The sequence below is a fragment of the Talpa europaea genome (genome assembly GCF_964194135.1).
Source record: "Talpa europaea genome assembly, chromosome: 7".
NCBI lineage: Eukaryota > Metazoa > Chordata > Mammalia > Eulipotyphla > Talpidae > Talpa > Talpa europaea.
Genome location: NC_140074.1, coordinates 20,097,714 through 20,117,723, shown reverse-complemented (window position 1 = coordinate 20,117,723; position 20,010 = coordinate 20,097,714). Strand labels below are relative to the sequence as shown.

Genomic DNA, 20,010 nt, shown 5'->3' with positions numbered 1-20,010 from the left:
TGCTAAACCTAAAACGTAATTAATGTGTTTGGTCTCCCACTCATTCATCTAATTGTTCACTCATTTATTCAATGAATGAATATAAACCATGCTACAAGTTCAAGAAGCATGCATTATACAAGATCCCTGGGACACAAAGCTGGCAATGTGACAAAGAAAGAAAACTGAAAAATTTGAAAATTCTCCAAATTTACATGAAAAATATATTTTAAAGTGTCCATAGAGGGCCTCCCAGGTGGCGCAAGGGGTTAAGTCTCAGCACTATGAAGCTACCCACAGCCACTGCAGCACAAGTTTGATCCCCAGCCAGGGAGCTACCCACATGGCTCAGCAGACCTCTCCTGGCTCTCCTGCTGCTCCCCTCAGCAGTGTATTCCAGTACATCTGGAATACAGTCCTGCTCCCCACTCTCTCTAGTGAATCCTCTCACCCCCCGCACCTCTGGCTTACACCCCAGTTCAAGTGGCACGTGGGAGAGGGAGGGAAAGAGACAGTGAGTGGGCACAGTGACCTGTGGGGACATAATCAGTCCAATAGCATGAAGAGGTAGCTTGTGGCTTCTTCTTTATTTGAAGTCCATTATAAGCCTAAAGAGCTAGGTGAGATCAACAGGACTATCTCCTTTGGAACAAATTTTGTGTCTAATGTTTCCATTAATTCTGGCAATTTTTGTTAGATGGGCTAGACTAAAACTGCATCTGCCACAAGATCTCTCAGGAGACCTATGAACGTTTTAGCAACACTATGCTGCCTTCTCCTTCCTTCTGCTCCACGTGACCAGCAAGAGAGATCCTCACAGTATGATGAGAAGCATATTCTTTAAAAATCAGCCACTTGGGGGGGCCTGCCCGGTGGCGCAGCGGTTAAGCGCTGGGTTGCAAAGCTGCCCACAGCCTCTACAGCGCCGGCTCGATCCCCGGCTCGATCCGCTGCCGGGCGAGGGTCCCACATGGCCATGGCGCGGTTAACCTCTCTTGCCACGCCCGCTGCTCCGCCCGCTGCTCCCCTCAGCAGTGTACTTCGTCATTCTGCCTATTCTGTTCCCCGCTCTGCTGAATTCTCTCACCCTCCCGTGCCTCTGACTGTACCCAGTGCTTGTATAAATAAATCTTAAAAAAAAAAAAATCAGCCACTTGGAACATATGGCAGTACCAAGAGAGGTGCCTTATCTCCATGAAATATTGTCACTTGAATCTAACCTCTCCCTTTCCTCCTTCCTCCCCCTTAAACGTGCTAAGTAGGAACTGTCCCCCAAGCTTCCTATCACATATCACCTCCTCTGGGAAGGCTCTTCCAATTCTTCCCACACTACCAAATCTCATTCCAGTTTCCTGATTTATTTATGCATACAAGAACTGTGGTTCAGGCAAGAGGTGCAGGGTGGGGGTGGGTGAGAGGATTCACCAGAGACAGAATAGGAACAGGACAGACTGCCTGAAATACACTGCTGAGGGGAGCACGGGCAAGAGAGGAGAGGTCTGCTGCGCCATGTGGGTGGTTCCCTGGCTAGCTGGGGATCGAACTCGTGCTGCAGTGGCTTCAGATAGCTTCACAGTGCTGTGCTCAACCCCTTGCACCAACAAGGAGGCCCAACCCTCAGCACTTTATAAATACACTTCTCACTGACACTGAAAATATTGCTCAATTGTTGATAAACTCCTCTGCGACCTCAACCTCCTTATGAATTGTCTTTTCCACATTTTTGCCTTTACTGAAACCTGATCGACCAACCACCTGACACCCCACACCCCCAACTCTCTCATTGGGGAAGCTGATATCCTCCTACTTCCCTTCTATGAGAGGAATGAGGACAGGTAGCCTTCTCCTGGTTCCTGGCTACTGGTTTGATTCATGTCCATGACCTCTATAAAATGAATACTATTGTATCTTTGTAGCATCCTGTGGCTTTGATTTGTCAACCCCTTGAGCAATTAGACACTGATTCATCATTTTCCTTTTATCCCAGGCCCATGGAGATGCAGTATTCAGACAACAGTATGAATTCAGACAACACTCACCAAAACACCTTCTATTTGGGCCTCCCCGGTGGTGCAGCAGGTTGAGCGCAGTGCTGTGAAGCTGTCTTCAGCCACTGCAGCACTGGTTCGATTCCCGGCCAGCCAGGGGATTGTCACATGGCACAGCAGACCTCTCCTGTCTCGCCCGCTGCTCCCCTCAGCAGTGTATTTCAGTCAGTCTGCCTGTTCTGTTCCTCTCATCCTCCCTCCCGCGCATCTCGCCTGTACCCCAGTTCTTATATGCGTGAATAAAATAAATCTTTTTTAAAAAACTTGAGTATTTTCTGAAACAGAATTAATTTTATACTTATTTTGAAGCTGTTGATATGACTCAGAAATATAGCAAATCAAGTATCTTATACAGTTTGATACTGTATAAAAACTTAGTCAAATTATTTTGTCTTTTAGCTTAAAATCAGACTTATAAATAATAGCATGTTACATTGAAATTACAAAGGATAACCTGTGAAATTCTATGTCTGTTTATATACTTCTAAAAATTTTAAATAAGAAATATAGGACTTTGTTTTCACTTAACTTGAAGGTATTTATACTCTCTGTATGACTTCATTTCTGTATTCAAAACTTTCCCAAGATTACAAGACATGTCCCTATGGTTGTCACACCTCCTAAACTTGGACAGTTTGGAGAGGGAAAGTGGAAACACTAACAATAATTAAAGTATCTTATTGGATTTATATAACATAAAGCAGGATTTTCCCAGGCAAACCAGGTCACCCCATACTTATTCAAGTACAGGGCGTACTTGGCTGAGCTGGACGTCCTGGGTCAGCTGGTAACAACCTCGATGTGGTTATATAAGTGAGATATGAGACCAGGTTACAGGCCAAGCGTCACCTGTTTTCTGAGAGGTTCTGTCTATACTGCAAGTGAACCTACAAGGTCCTTTTTCTACAATTGCTGCACAACTGAGAACTTCCAAATGCATGTCCCTCATAGTGATTTTGTGATTTTCACCTCCCAAGTTCTTAACCTAATTTTTTATTTCCTTTTATTGCCTGATTTAGGTAGACCGAATTCTCTACCATCACCATCATGGGTTCCTTTCCAAGTTTCCAACCAGTCGCAATTCTAAAGTCATTTTAGTATCGTCTCACTGGCTTTGGTATTTCCTTCATAGTTGTTTCTGGCTCTGCAATGACAACTTTTTGTCATGTTAAGGGTTAAGATCACCAACAACTTCCTTACAATAAAATCTAGTCAATCACACTTCTAATTTTTATGAACCATATGGTATTTAATGATCTAAACTCTCTACAACTTCAATTCCCTTCATATCCCTCTCTCTCTCTCTTTCTCTCTCTCTCTCTCTCTCACAAACACACACACGCACCACACACACACACACGCACACACACACCATCTCCCTAATTTCTTGGTTTAATCCCTTAACACTGAACTCAGATAATTCTTTCTCTAGGAAGACCAGGAAATGTATCCAGTGACAGTCTCCACCTCACCCTTAGCACACTTATACAAAATCTGACTTCTCTTTTTTTTTTTAAAGATTTATTCATTTATTTATGCAAGCACTGGGTACAGTCAGAGTGCAGGAGGGTGAGAGAATTCACCAGAGCCAGAGCGGAGATCAGAACAGGCAGACTGACAAAGTACACTGCTGAGGGGAGCAGCGGGTGCGGCAGGAGAGGTCTGCCGCACCATTGCCGGCCGCCGGGATCAAACCGGTGCTGCAGAGGCTGCTGACAGCTTCACAGCGTGGCGCTCAACCACCTGCGCCACCAGAGAAGGCCCTCAGCCTCCTCATTTATAAAATGGGGATTAAAGCAGCATCCAGGTCAAATCCTCAGTTATGAGGATAAAATTAAGATTGCATTTTTTAATAAATATTATCTCTTTTTATTGTTGCCCTTGAAGACGCTCAGAGGACTAACATAACCCCATTTATTTGTAGTACTTTATTTCAAAATAGCAATGGATATATTGGGGGGTGGAGGGGGATAAACAATCTTTCTGGAGCTATTTCTTATATCTTCATTTTTCTTCTCCTCTGCCCACAGGTGCACCTGAAGTTCTACAAGCAGAATGAAGAGTATTAGCCACACAAGGGCCATTTTTATGGACCACTCATTGTCTTAGTTCAGCTGGAACCAAATCCACAGCCTGGTGGTTTAAACAACAAACTTATTTCTCTTCTCATGTCGCCATTCAGTCCCTGCTCAGTTCCTGCTGAGAAGAGCTGATTATGCTGTGAAATTAAAATAAAACTCGGCATCTGTAATTTCTCAGTCCTTTTCTATATAGAGCAGAAATGAATGTCCCTTCTTCACCAGGGAGGTGCGTGGGATTCAGGTTTTCATCTTGCAGTTCACTTATCCTATAATAACTCTACTTCATATGAGATGAAGGGTCCAGGATTCCAGGATAAGTAGGCGTTTTGCTCAAGAGAATATATTCTTAATGTTCAGGCTTATTCTAGGGTCAGTGGAACACTGGATGTTTCTTCACTACATCCACATATGTAATTTGTCATCTTCAACAGGGTCTCCAGAAATGAAAGGATAGATACAATTTGAAGTGAATTTTGAAGACAAAATGACTTGGAATGGAAATATTTCTAGCCTCCTCTTCCTATTTCTAGGGTCATATGAACTTAGACTAAAATAAGGAGGGAGAAAACGACAGGAGAACTTGATTGGATTGCAATGATTGGATTAAACAGTCAGGGGGAATCTCCAACTATTTGAGATTATCATATGTCAAAACCACCCCTGCTTATCATATGTCAAAACTTGTGGCTCTCCCCTTGACAAAGAATACAGATGCCAAGTGATATGTCATCACTGGACACTACATTTTCATGAAAGGTTATTACAAGGGACTGCCACCTAAAACTTGCTATATTTTTAGAGAAAGGTAACTTCTAATTCTCTCTACAAAGTATGCCACAGTAAAATGTATTGTAAAGATTTGAATAAATTATATTATTTAAATAACATTTTCTTTCCTTGTGCCAATTTACTATGCTTTTTCACTCTGCTAATGGGGGAATGGAGGGTTTTTTTCCTTGTTTTCTTAAAATTTTAGTCTAAATAATAATCACTTAATAAATATAAGACAAGTAGAAGAAATTTAGAACGAGCCAATTAAATAGACCCAAGTTTCCAACTCCTCACTTGGGAAGGTGAGGAGTTGTGAGAGGGGGTGCGCTAATGCTTACAAGAAATAACTTGTTTAGGGATCTGTCTTCTGGAAGACATGCAGGACTAGGTGGAAATTGAACTTCGGTCACCTCAAAGTTCCTAAGTTGGTCAAGATTCCATAATTGGGTAGCAGCCATAAAACCTCAGGCTCCCCAGAGTAGTGGGGCTTCTGCCCCCACAAAGCAATTAGCAGAAAGGCTGTAAGAAAACCTCTAGAAATGTCTCCCCATTACCTGAGCACACCAGTCTTCTACTTCATTTCTCTTTTGCCATTTTACTTTATGATTTAAAATAAAGACGGTTTCATGACTTAAAACAAATAGAAGAAAACTCCACATTGTAAAAGTTAGACCAAGAGAGCAAATAAAGAGTGAAAGTTTAAATCGGTGATAAAAGCAGCGCGGGGACAGCGATATTTGACAGGAATTGTACTTGTGTCTGGCTCCGCGGTGCTATAGGGAAAAAGGTAAGTCTATCCTTCACAGCCATCCTGCCACGACCAGAGTGTCTTGGAACACTACTGCCACCTAGTATTTTGTTCAGGAGAGCTTAATTCATCGAGGCAGGTTAAATTGGATCATGCCAGTAAGAGAAAGGAGGGGGATTTTAAGAATAAGGGATTATCCTAGTGGAGATTGGGTGGGGGCGTGCATGGTGGGAGCTGGTTGGGTGAAGTCAGGGGCAACCAGCCGGTGCTAAATGGTGGAGATGTGAGTTCTGCATTTTGAATCCTGGGATACTGGACGTTGCTCCAGGGTGGAAAGGGTTAAAGAAGGCCCTGGCCAGGTAGAGCCAGGCTAGAAGTGGGGCAGTGTCTCCTCCCCATAAAACCCTCCCCTCAAATTGAAGAGGCGTAAACCACAGCCTGCAAATCAGAAAGGTTGTCCAGCAGCCTGTGACTGTTCATTTCCTCTTTGTCAACCCTGAGTTTGGGGTCCACCCCACCCCTCCACTGCCCTCCAGCAATCAAGAGAAAGGAACAAAGGCCGGGTTCGGTCAGGGAAGTGGGCGAGCACAGCGCGCCCGAACGGTGTTATCAGCTGGAGGGAATCTTCAAGAATAGCCAGCTTCCTCCGGGTGACCAGCCTCCCGCGAGAGCTTCTGGAATGCGCCCTGGTCAGATTTCCCACGGGGGCCCAGGGCGCAGCTGGTCCAGGGCGAGCATTTTTTTGTGAAAGTTAACGGAGCTGATTAAAGTCTGGCACAGCCAAGCGCTCAATGCACAGCCTCCATTCTGCACCACCACGATCACCAACCCATTAGTTATAAAGGGGGTTGGGGGTTGGGGTGGGGACGGAAAACCGGAAAGGTCCGCAGAAGGGGGCGGGACGCGGGAATCTCGATTTGGGGAGGGGCGTGGAGGGAGGGGAGCCCACACCAGCAGCCAATCCAGCTGCCCCGGGGAGGAAGAGGAGGAGCCAGGGCACCCCACGCTGCAGCTCTGCTCCGTCCCGCGCCGGGCTGGAACCTGCTCGCGCTTCCCCGCCAGCGCACCAGCCACCGCAGCCTCTTGCGCGCGCTTGGCGAGGCTCCGCGCCTTCCTCACGCTGACATGGCTTCAGGTGCCGCCACCACCCCGGTGAAGGTGAGATCAGCCGTCCCTGTGGCCACGGTCAGCCCTGCCCGGTGCGCTCTGGTTCGCGCCCCGGGGGACCGCGCCTCCGGGCCATGCGCTTGTGCGCGCCCCTGCGGCGGTGGTGCGGGTCTGGGGTACCCGGGCGCGAGCGAGCCAGCCCAGGCGCGGGAGGCGGGAGCAATTGCACACCAGCTCCCACTCCCACCTTGGAGCTCAGGGACACCCTCGCCACGCTGGGCTCGCAGAAGCTATTTGGTGAGGGGCGATGGGCTGGGGCTGCGCGCGCCCCAGGGCTTCCCGAGCTCCACTTTTTTCTGGGGAGATGGCGTGGGGCTGGGGTGTGTGTGCTCGGGGATTGGCCCCTGCAGCTGATGAGACCGGACCTTCTCGGGTTTTCTGCCTCTGCCAGACTCTCGCTTCCGTTCTGGCTGCTCATCGCCCGCGGCCCACGTGGGAAAACTGCGTGCTGGGTCTTCTTGCCAGCTTCCGGCTCTTTTTCTTCCAAAATGTAGACCTTTTTGTGTCCTGAAGTTTTCCCTCGCGACGCAATGCTGTGGGGATTCGGAGACTTTAAACAAAAACAGCAGAACACTGAGAGGGAGTCCTGGAGACCAGGCCCCTCCTCGTTGGAGAGCCCAGCCTTGCAACTGTTTTGTTTGCAACCTTGAAAGTGAAACCGTTTGCTTATTCCCGGGGTCTCCGAGCCCAGGTTTCAGGGTACGTGGTGTGATGGGAGCTTTGGCCAGAAGAGGGCATGAGTTTAGGGGTGCACGCCAGCTTCCCAGGGGCTTTTAAACACTTCTTTCCTGGTTGGTGTCTCGAAAGAGAAAGTGTAGAATTACAGTGCCGAGGAAAAAATTGATAATGAAACTTAAAACCTCTTCTGGGTTGCTGATGATTGGCTAAGAACTCAGTTAACTTGTTTGACTTGTAGAAATTCTTCTGGCATGGGCTGCCCTATCTTTTGAGTCCCCGCTGTGTGTTGTTTTCTCCTGGGAGAAGGCAAATCTCTGCGGATCTCTGTGTCTTTGCTCAGTGATTGGTTTATTGGGACCTTGCAGCTCTTGAGACATTTTTGTTGGTAGGGGTGAGGTCGGGTGGGGTGGGGCGGAGATTTAGATAAGAAATTACTTATGTCATTTTGAAGAGAATCTTGCATTCCACAAATAGCTGAAGACAGCCTCTTCCTTCCCAGTCACAGAGCAAGACAGTTCTCAGGAAGCTCATGGGCAAAGTATGGAAGCTCCTTGGTACCCCTCTATAAAGTGGGGGTTTAACTGCAGAGCTTGCTGGGAGGGTTGGAATTTTCTGTCTAGCACGTGGTTGACACTCAATAAATGATAGTGCATTTTAAGTGGAGGAGCTGGATTAAACTTGAGCACCTTTTTTCCAGCCACTAAATTATTAGGACAGATATCATTAACGCACAGCTTTTAGCAGGCAAGCAGGAATATATTTAAGGTGATATTAAAAACATAGAGAGATGGTATTTAAAATAGTCTCACTTTAATCGGATTTAATCTTCTGCCAACCACAGTTTCCCTGTAAAATTAGTGCAGCATTTAAGTGTGGAATGGCCTGTGATGAAAGCCCTGGTGTAAATATTGAATGATGTGTATTTTTCGTCTTGGCGAGCTGCTGAATATAAAACAGAGAGGTACAGAGAGTGCTAGACTGCCTGCTGATTTCTGTCTTTGTGGTTAGAACAGGTGACAGCTCTGCGGTGGGGAACCCATGATGTCAGCAACAAACCCTCTCACTGCCAAGGCAACATTCTATATAGAATACACAAGGTGCTGATGTCCGAAGCAGAATAGCTCCTCAAAACTATCTGATCCCCTGTTCTTAGAATGGCAGAACTGGAGGATTCCTTAAAAACTAGCCATACAACCCCCTTTTTTTTGCAGACGAAAAAGAGGCCCAAGAATGTCAGAATGACATGGGCCTAGGACCTGTCATACCACCAGCTCCATGGCAGACGTTTCTGAGCTCTGTGTGGTCTCTGCGCCCCGTGTTGTATGTGCACTCAGCTGTCACGCAGCCTGAGGAGCTGGTATAGGGGACTTGCGGCCCCACTCTCCACCCTGCCCCTACCCAGGGCTGCCACAAGGTGGGGTGGGGCGCTGCCTCTACTGACAGGTGGCGCATGAGCTCAGATTCCTGCAATGGTTCATTTGGTCTTTGACAGACCATCATTGCAGTCGGAGGCTGGGTCTCTCCCTCCCCTTCCAGCCGTCTAACTGGTGCCTCAGTCTCCAGCTGGGCATCGGGCAGGACCAGCCCACCGCGCAGGCCTCTTCCAAGCAGCACGTGAAAGCAGCCGCGTTTTCAAGTTCACAAGCATCACACAACCTGTGGCCAGCTTAAACCCAGGTATCTGATATACCGTTCAATCTAGCTGTCCTGGCAGAATCCTCTTCAAATATATTTATCTAGTACTAGCCAAACCCTGGGGATAAATTCTGGTAATGTTGCAAGCTCTCTTACCTTCTACAAGCTCCTAGGGGTAGGAGTGAAAGACCCACAAATAGTGGGAGATATTATTAGCACTTAAGCTAACCCTGGAAAATGAGCATCAAAAACCACGCAAAGACCTGGAAGACTGTGGCTGCCACCGCCGGAGCTCAGGTTTTGAAGGGATGTGAGCTCCTGTCCCCACCACAGTGGGTCTAGAACTTGGTGTCATCGTTGACCGAGCAGCAGCTGGAGCCATCATGAAGAATTTGGATCTCATTCTAGATGTTTTGGGAGCCATCGAAGGCTATGAGCAGAGGTGAAGCCTCTGAATTACCCTTTCAGACACACTCCCTCTGGCTGCAGCAGACAGGGGGATAGCCAGGAGATCAGGCCTGAGGCCTTGGTGAGGAAGCCAGGGTGGTGGTGGAGGTTGTGAGAAGTATGGAGGGAACCTTCTATTCAAGTAGAACAGAGAGCTGGGTGAGGTGTGGGGAGGGCAGGGAGAAGAACAGGAAGGTTCTGGATTTGACCTGGAAGCTGCAAACGAAGGCTTGCTCGTGAATCTTTACAAGCTGGGAGAGCAGGACCACCATGACACTCCTTGGAGCCAAGGAGTGTAGGATTCCTCCCTCTGCAGCAAAGGGCCTCTGCTGTAGAAACAGTGGGTGACAACTGGGTGGAGAAGAGGGGTGGGGGTGGGGATGTAACAGGGTGGTCCCCAGGAAAGGGGGAGGTTCGAGGTTCCCTGCCCCACCCAAAGGAGGTGGAGCTAAAGAGAAGAGAAGAAGCTGAGAGGAGACTGAAGGAAGGAAGGAAGCAGGATGGAGCCAGAAGGAGACCTGGAGGAGGCACATGGAGCAGAGAGACACATGAAGAAACTGCACTTGCCTTTTGGTCGTGGACTGGGTGACACAGATGTGGGTGAAACCCGTGGGGAGGTTCACATTGGCAGCTTTTATATTGGTTTGATTTTGCTCTTTTCCTCCCAGACTTCTCTGGTTGTTTCTGACCCTTTTCTGTGGGTCCCCACTGGAAGATACTTTAGACTTGTGGTAGGCTTTGGGGCCTTGCTCTGGGCCAATCCTGCATGGATGGACTTTTCCCCACGAGGGGATGAGTAACTTTGGGTGCTTGATTTAGAAACTATATTCTTTGCCTTTCCTGTGTTGTTTCCTAATTGTATTAAAGTTCCTTTTCATTAAAGTCTCATATGTTTTGTGTTGATGAGGCAGATGGTGGGTGGAACCTATTTAGAGCAGACAGGTTTGGGGGGGTCTGGCATGCCCCTCTCCCTGCCCTGTAACAGGGAGAGGATCCACATGGGCAGCCATGGTGTTAACAGTCACTGTCCCAGAGGACCGCAGATAAATGCTGGACCACACAGAGGATTAAAGAGGTCGTTCTGGAAGCTTGAGGGAGGGAGGGCTCCCCCAGGCAGCTGTCCAGTTTACCCTCTGGGGGAGGAAAAGGAGTTTTGCTACGCGTGGTTGCTGTGATGAGAATGGGGATGTGTTTCCAAGGTAAGTGGGTGGTGGGCAGTAAACAAAATGGCATGAGGGAGGAGGAGCATGTCCTGGAATCTAGACTTGGAGAATGGGCCTTATAAGCTCTCCTCTTGTCCTTTTTACCCCCAGTGATCAGATAGTGCATTTAATAAGTGCTGTAACTACTCAGGAACTTATGCAACCTTGTGAACAATACAGTAGAAAGTATTTGCTAATCAAAAATGTTCTCAGGTTTTTAAATCACATTTTAAAATGTGAGTATGGGGGGCTGGTGGAACCTGGGTGGTGGGTGTGGTGTGGGGACAGCCATCTGAAGAGGTGTGAACCTGTACCCCTAAAGCATGTATGGTGTTTTTTTTTTTAATTTTATTTTTATATTCCCCATACAATTACAACCCCCTTATTTTTACCCCAAGCCCTCCTTTCCCCGCCCCCACCCCCGTAGAGTGTCTCTTGTTCATAGTTATTTGTTGATTTTGATTTTTTCTTTCTTAAAGTTATTCTTTTTCCTGGTCCCTATTTAGGTTTTCTAGATTCCTGCTATGAGTGAGACCATCCGGTATTTTTCTTTTTCTTTCTGGCTTATTTCGCTGAGCGTGATCCCTTCCAGCTCCATCCATGTTGCTATAAATTGCATGAGTTTATCTTTTTTGAATGCTGAGTAATATTCCATGGTGTATATGGACCACATCTTCTTGATCCTGTCATCTATTTTTGGGCATTTGGGTTGTTTCCAAAGTTTAGCTATTGTAAACAGTGCTGCTATAAACATAGGGGTGCAGGTGCTCTTTTTTTTGTGGGACCGTCGCCGGTGGCCGGGGATCGAACCAGCACTACAGAGGCTGCGGGCAGCCTTGCAACCCAGCGCTCAACTGCTGCGCCACCAGGGGAGGCCCTAGTGTACGGTGTTTTGAACCAGTGTTACTGCAATTTTAAAAATCATGCAGTTAAAAATGAAGACATGTTAGTGTTGTATTCTCTGAAAACTGCACTGCTGATCACACTGTTTCCCTTGGCATTTTCCTTCTTTAATTATCAAAAGACTTCGTTGTCCGTACATAGCAGATAGCATATTTAACAGAGTGGTAACAAATGTTAATTCAGCAACTAAAATCCTTAATGTGAATTCTGTATAATAAAGATCACAGCCATCTATGTAATAGTCTCACAGCAGAGTCCTGGCTATGTTGATAAATTTTTAGAGAAGCTTTATCAGTTGGCAGTGCATCTTCCTGACATTCTCTCCTGTTGAAATCTCTGACTGAGCACACGGCTGTCAGAGTCCACGAACTGGGGGACTCAGAAAACTGGGGGACAACCCACAGACCCCAGTTGGAAACCAAATCACCAACAAGGCTACTTTTTTCCCTAGGGACACAGAGGCATGTGGAGCAGGATGATTCCTTCTGTGGGACATATAGCACATCTCTGATCTCCCCCCATCCATAACCTGACATACAAGGATGGTTTATAGAAGGGGGGTGGATGAAGAGATGGCCTCAGTATCATTTTGCACATTTTGAACAGGCATCCAACTGAGGTGCTTGGCCACCCAAATACAACTGGGCTTCCAGATGTTACAAGATCCAGGAAACCTGAAAGTCACATCGGCCTGATAAAGAGGCTTTTTAACCTGCTGTGTTTGCCAGACCTGCTGGTGGAACCAGGGCTGAAGGATGGAAATGCTCTTTTCCTCAGGCAGCCTATCTTCCTGATTGAAGCTAGTTTCAATGGCCTGGGGTTATGGGGTTTTAAGACTACTCTATTGAAATGCTATAGGTTCCTTAATGCAGTGTGGCCAGACCCTAAAGTGCTCTTCTTGAAACTGAGTGCATGGGGAAATAGACACAGAGTGGATGGGGGTTATATGAGCCCTTTTAGCCTTGCTAGAAGTCACTGTTCTGGCCCAATAAGCCACCATTTATAGTAAATGCTTATAAAGTCTTAGCAAACCTTACCTTGAAGAACTTTATCTTGAGTAAGGCAGACAGAATTCCATTTCTGTGCCCAAGTGCATTTGCCAGGCAGTCTAGGATGCCTGTGCTGTGGGCAGAGGGTGGAGGCTTCCTGTATGTAGATGAGGTCTTCAGTGAGGGCCCCTCTCCCCTGCCAGGTGGTTCACTCACATGTCCAGTGTCACTGTTTCTAAGTTGAAGTTTGATCTTGAAGTGTGTGACCTTGGTCAAGAACTTGAATTCTCTCTCCACATCAGTATCATGATGACATGGAGACTAACATTTTTCGTGATACCTTGTGATATTATGAGATGCAGGAAGTCGTACATCATAGTGGTTGAATTTGAAAGACCTGGGTTCCTACCTAAGCTTCACTACTTAGGATTTGCTCCTGGACAAGTTTTTTCATTTCGTTTCTCTTTCCTGTTGTAAAATGGGTGTACTGTAAGGTCTACCTTATAGGGTGGTTATGGAGATCAAACGAGATCAGGCTGCTGAAGCACTTAGCAACATGCCTGTGACATGCAGGGGCTCAGACAGTTACTTTATTTACCAAAGCAGCTAAGTTTACTTGAATTACTTCCAGGAGGAAGACAGGAGCAGACAATCTGTACTTGGGCATTTCATCCTAGTTGTACTTTGCTGTGGTACCAGTAGGCGGCGACATTGGCCACATCTTGACTCCACTGGCCTCTGTCTGCCAGAAAAATGGTTGGTTCCCTGGCATGGCAGTACTCAGTTACTACATTGTTCTGTATCCATTGCAAGATAAGGTTTCTGTTAATGACTAGAACATGTGGGTGACTGGCCAGATTCACCTGCAGATAATTCCAGTGCCAGAGGCCCCACGTTGACTCTCCGGTGAGCAACTCTGACTTCCATGCTCAGTACTGAATGTCCCCTGATGAGCGCTGAGTTGGCAGTGACTTAATGCAGGATCATCATATAGCCAAGATGGTGAGAACAGAAGCTTTGCTGCTGAGGATACATCTGAAGACACTGGACTTCAACCTACTATTTAGCATTTCTTAATCATCCCTGCCCTGCAATGCTGGACTAGCTTACCTGTGGCTAAGAGGGCACTTTGAAGACAGATTGATTTGTATATCCGAGTCTAAGAGTCCACTGTTGAATCTAGAGTATGAGATCCCATGGCCCAGGGAACATCCAGAAACTTCCAAGTCAAAGTGGTATTGTGTTATTTGGGTTTTTGTTGCTGTTTGTTTGTTTACTTTTTAGTTTGCTTGTTTTAAAAAGCCAAGGCTTTCATGAGTAGCTGAATCCCTGAAGAGTAGACAAATGGTAATCAGAATCAGCTAGTCACATCTGTGGTCTGGGATGATGTGTTGGACAGAAAATAAAACCCCCCATGACCATTGGTGCTTCCGAAGGATAGAGTAGGAAAGGCCAGCTAGAGGAAGGTTTAGGTTTGCATGAAACGATTTAAAAGCAAAAAATCCTATTGCACTGGCATGATTTAAATGTACTGACTTAAGTTAACACTTCTGTTGATTTGAAAATTAATAATGGTTAGTCTTTACGTTGTTAAATTGTAACAGGTAGAGAAATGTGGGCTGGTAGAGCATACGTAACCAACTGTGGTTTCAATAATGTACCACTAGGTGGCGCCAACTTCAAAGCATATTTTAGTCACTTGTGGAAGTTGTAGGGACCCCTTTCCAGTTCAGAATCCATGAACTGGTAATTTTTAAATAAAAGCTCACTAAATTATCTTATTTTCTTGTTTTTAAAGATTTTTTTTCCAGGAATCTCAGGGTCACAAAGGTGACAATTTTTCCGCTCATTAATGTAAGTCAGCTTCTGCGGTCAGATCTGAAAATTATTTAATAATAAATGAGATAAATCAGTTAATTCTTAACTCTGGAATTTTTTCTCAAGGGGCTGTTTTCTGGTAGTAGAAATGTAGTGGTAATAGATTTTAATTTTTCCTTACAAAGAAATGCTCTTGTCACTCCCATTAGGATTCTAGTAAAGTGTCATCTGTTAGCTTATTTGGTTTTTAATTAACAGTTAATATTTAGTTATCTTTGTAATTGTTTTAGTGTGTTTCTGTCACCAAGTTAGACTAGTGTAGTACAGGTTAACTTCAGAAGTTTGTGACGAGAAGTGCTGTTCTATAGTCTCTGGAAAATGCAAAAACACAAACTTTACCTATCTTTGTATGATTCATATTTACACACATATATATGTGTGTAAGTTATATGTATATGAACAATTTCAAAAATAAACATGAGGCTGATTTTTCATTCCTCTATCTGTAATCCTTACATCTCTATGATTTTAATGGCAAAGGAAAGAAAATCTTGCTTGTTTATCAAATGTGGTAATAAGGAAAAATCATTACCAAAGAGGTATCCTGGATATTCCCTTATCCTTACAGTCCTTTGGACATTCTCTGTTCCATAGCCCTAAATTTAGTAGAGAAAATGAAAATGGTTGGGAAGTACTGTCTACAATCATATTTGTCTATTTTTAGGATTGATTTTCTAGCTTTAAGCTAGTGAAGGCACCTGCCTATGCTAAGTTGTTTTCCAAATAGTCCACAGTATATGCGATACAGTCAAAAAGGTACCCAGTGCTTTAATTATTCCTGGCATGCAGGAGCTGTTCAAATGCTCATTGAATGACTTTTTCAGTAATGTTCAGCTTATCTTAAAAAAAAAAAAATTAAGACTTAACAGGAATGGAGTGAATAAATGAATTTGCTTAAAATAATGATTTTTGTCGTGAATGAAAAATGACAAATATGGTATCTCTTTATTGTTTCCTTTAGATTGGAATCATTGGTGGAACAGGCCTGGATGATCCAGAAATCTTAGAAGGAAGAACTGAAAAATATGTGGATACACCATTTGGCAAGGTTCATATCAGTTAGTGGAGATACTAGCTTTTTCCTCTGACCCTGTGCTAGCCTGATTTTTAAGATAAAAAATTTATTATAATTGCTTTTGTCCTGGGAGTCAAGCTGCCTGCCCACATCTGAGGGGAGCCAGATCCCTGTTGCTGCCGCCCATGATGGAACCAAGGATGCCTGGGACTCGACCATATTGAGAATATGGCTTCTGAATTTGCAAACGTACCGTCTCAGTTTTTACCCCTAGAGGCCACATACTCATTTCAGACACGCCAAATGACTTTTCAGATCTCTGCATTCGAATAAACTTCTTACTTCTTATTTGGGGTCATTATGTCACACCACACTAATTTAGGAGGTAGACTGATTACTAGGGGGAGGAAGTGTGACCTTTTTAGTGAGTCCTGGCCCTAAGGGAGATGTTATGGGAACCCAGAACACCATCGCACACCCAACTGCAAATAGAACGTGCTTTTCTAGTAGAAGGAGACTGTTTGTGCCCATCCCTGTGTATCCAGCCTGGGCCAGGGTAGGCACCTGCTTCCTAATCCCTTAGTACTACTGGGATTTACTGCATTTCCTCTCAGCTTCCTATGAAGGTACCTGCATCTGGCAGTCCCAGCCAGCTTCTCCGATGGACTTAATGTGCCCTCAGGTCTTCTGCAGCTTTGGCTGTCAGAGCCTTGTGAACACAGTGCTGAGTCCTTGCTTGTGACGGTGGCCTGATCTGATTTCTGCATTTTACTTTCACACCTGTTCTCCACACATCTATTTGACCAACCTCCCATCAGAGTCCCCAGGGGCACTTTTTACAAATACAGGGTACAAAATGGTACATGCCTACACCTCAAGGCATCAGCAGTTGTCAGTGAACTCTATCTAGGCTTACCGTGGACTCAGTAAATAGTTGTCAAGTGTGATTACATTGGTCCAGCAAATCTAGATTCTTGCTTTTTTAAAGTATATCTTTCAACTCCAAGCTCCATGAATCCTATGGTGGCTAAACAATTGAAATGACAGCTTTTTGTTGTTAGTATATATATTTTTTAATTCACTGATGTGTGACTATTTTTCATTATTTGCAGCCTTCTGATGCCTTAATTTTGGGGAAGATAAAGAATGTTGATTGTGTCCTCCTTGCAAGGTAAGACATCTTGAGTTTTTTGAATGTTACCTCCAAAGGAGAATTAAGTTCTGGAGAAAGAAATGTTGCCGGTGTGAGGTTTTTTTGTGTTGGTAGAACCAGAACCTCTTAGTCACCTCTGTTGACCACTAGTGTTTGGGGTAAATTATATTGATTTTGGAGATCGATGATCTACCCACCCCCCTCTGAGGTTGAGAGCGTGGTTCAACCAATTCACTGTGTGAGTTTGACTAAGATTTGTGCTCTGGCTTCATTTCTCACTGCAAAAGGGAATATTTTCTTCTTTTTTTTCTCATTAGAAATATGAAGAAAAATAATGCTTTATTCATGACCTCTTGTGAAGTAATAGCTCTAGGTTTATGGAGTGTTGGATATTGGGGTCCCGGAAGTGGGCCTTCCCTGTGGTGTCCACGCTCTTGAGTCCTTGACTGTTAGAAAATGAAATATATTCATTTTCTTTTGCTGAAGAACAAATGACATTCATCCCCTTATTCACAGTTTCCTTTTCTGCCATTTCAGTTACCCCTTGTCAACTGCAGTCTGAAAATATTACTTGATAATCAGATAACTTGAGGGGGGCCTACCTTCACATAGCTTTTATTGCAGCATATTGTTATCATCGCTTCTATTTTATTTTTTGTTAATTGTTAATCTCTTATTGTGCCTAATTTATAAGTCAGCTTTATCATAGGTTTCTTTGTAAGAAAAAACAGCTTAGCACGATTCCAAGTTTGAGGCATCCACTCAGGGCCTTGGAACAAGATTCCCTGAGCATGAAGGGGAACTATCAGACCACAAATTCAGCAGCTCAGAACCACACACATTCTCTCACAACTTCACACATTAGGAGTGTGTGTGCAGCTCTGCTGATTGTTCTGCTTGGTGTCAGGCGAGGTACATTCAAGGCCTTGTTTTCCCCGGGAGCTCCAGGTCCCTGTCCAAGCAAATGGTGGTTCTTGGCAGAATTCACTTCTTCTTGGTTATGAAACTGAGGTCTTTAGCTCCTAGGGGCTCTCCACAAATATCCCTGCCAAGTGGCCCTGGCCACATATAGTTCGGTGACACAGCTCTTCAGGGCCAGTGCCCAGCTGTCTGTAGGGCAGGCTGGCAGAGCCTAATCACTGGGGCAGCTCCCTACACCTTTGCTAATCCTGTGGGTTTGAAGCAAAAGTCTAGTGTCTACTCACCCTGGAGGAGAGAATGATACCGCATGAAAGCGGAGCCCCTCCTCCATACACACACACACACACACACACACACACAGTGCCAGCCTGCCACACTGCATGATTTGATATGGAAGAGCTTTGCTGAATCCATCAAAACCAGATTTTCATTTTAGCTGATTATATGAGGTAGAATTCAGGCAACTTTCATGGGTCTGTGATGATCACTTAATTGTTCCCAGGCTTTAAGAAAACTGGAAGTGGGGCCTTCCTGGTGGCACAGGGGGTTAAGACGCAGCCTATGTAGCTGTCCACAGCCACTGCAGCATGAGTTCGATCCCCGGCCAGGGAGCTACCCACATGGCCCAGCAGACCTCTCCTGTCTCACCCACTGCTCCCCTCAGCAGTGTATTTCAGTAGATCTACCTGTTTTGCTCCCCACTCTGTCTCTGGAGAATCCTCTCACACATACACCCCTCCCCCTTCCGTGCACCTCTGACCTGTACCCCTAGTTCTTATATGCATAAATTTAAAAAAAAAAAGAAAATTGGAAGTGGTGAAGGTTTTATACTCCTACCAGCTGAAGTGAACCGTCAGACTGAAATGCTTGACCCTCTAATGCATGGCTTTTGAGTTTTGAATGCCAAGATTGAGGTGTTAGCAGGTTGCTTCCTTCTGAAGGGAGAAGGAAGGAGTTATTCCAGACTTGTCGATGGTCATGGTCTCCCCGCTTTGCTTGGTCTTCCCTGTGTGCACGTCTGTCTTAATTTCTTCCTCTCATAGGGACATCTGCCATATTGGATTAGGGCCCACCTTGATGATCACTGTTAGTGAAAGACTGCAAGACTGTACTCTCCAAGTACAGTCACAGTTTGAGGTTCCAGAGGTTGAGAGTAAGTGTAAATGTGCGGGGAAGACCCAGTTCAGCCCATAACACTGGTCTTGCCTGAGATGATCAGTGACTGAGCAAAACCTGCTAATGTCAAAAAGCCTGGAAATTATAATATTTTCAGAGTTTTGTTACCTTTGGTGGGGGGAGGGGTGATCGGGCAGATGGGAATAGAGACATTTACTGGAAACCTGAGCTTCTATTTCTGCTTCGTGTCTTCATTGGCACCTCTTGTTCTCTGTGTCACGGCTCCTGTGAGATCTGGGGCCTGGTGTCTCTGAATCTGAGTGTTGGTGCCTCACAGGATAGACACATGCAGCTTCCTGGAGGACAAATTCCGTACAAGTTACTACCTATTCTGGGTAAGAAAACACAGAATGTAAAGCTGACCTTCCCTTCAGAATGTTATTACCTGACCTGTTCTCATTCATCCTCAGCTAGTGAAGGTACTTTGGTACAAGGGCTAGGAGCTCAGTTCTAAATTCATTTTCTAGCCATATAATGGTGCCTGTTACCTCACCTACACTATTGGCTGTGCTTTCCCTAGGCACGGGAGGCAGCATACCATCATGCCCTCAAAAGTCAACTACCAGGCCAACATCTGGGCTCTGAAGGAGGAGGGCTGCACGCACGTCATCGTGACCACAGCCTGTGGCTCCTTGAGGGAAGAGATTCAGCCTGGAGACATCGTCATCATCGACCAGTTCATCGACAGGTGAGCCCTCATCTAAACTACCTGGGCTCTCATGAGATCGCTCCCAGTTCCCATGGGATGTGTAGGAACTGGGGGAGTGGGAAGGGCAGCCTCCAAGTTTGATTTAAGCATATGCCAGATGAAAGGATAATCCTGAATTCCCCAGTTCAACCTTTTTGTTTTTTAAAAGATTTATTTATTTATGCATACAAGTACAGGGGTACAGGCCAGAGGTACGAGGAGGGGGTGAAAGGATTCACCAGAGACAGAATGGGGAGCAGAACAGGCGGATTGACTGAAGTACATTGCTGAGGGGAGCAGCGTGAGACTCAGAAGAGGTCTGCTGCGCCACGTGGGTAGCTCCCTGGCTGGCTGGGGATCAAACTCATGCCGAGCTGCAGTGGCTGCGGATAACTTCATGGTGCTGCAGGTTAACCCCTTGCGCCACCAGGGAGGCCCTCCCCAGTTCACTTTTAATTCTCAGTTTCAACTTTCTTCCATTCACTGCTCACTACAGGGACTTTTTAAAAAACAAACTGCTACTATTTCCTT

At 45.6% G+C, this 20,010-nt stretch overlaps 1 protein-coding gene across 1 annotated transcript in view; it reads left to right on the top strand.

The window, feature by feature from the left end:
- Positions 1–6,752: 6,752 nt before the first annotated feature.
- Positions 6,753–20,010, top strand: part of MTAP (methylthioadenosine phosphorylase) — a gene marked incomplete at both ends in the record, with an annotated part of 42,407 nt that continues 29,149 nt past the window's right edge. Inside the window, 4 exons of the mRNA XM_084238464.1 lie at positions 6,753–6,785; positions 15,488–15,574; positions 16,654–16,712; positions 19,312–19,479. Of these exons, the coding sequence (XP_084094590.1) occupies positions 6,753–6,785; positions 15,488–15,574; positions 16,654–16,712; positions 19,312–19,479 (347 nt within the window). The remainder of the gene's footprint in view (positions 6,786–15,487; positions 15,575–16,653; positions 16,713–19,311; positions 19,480–20,010) is intronic.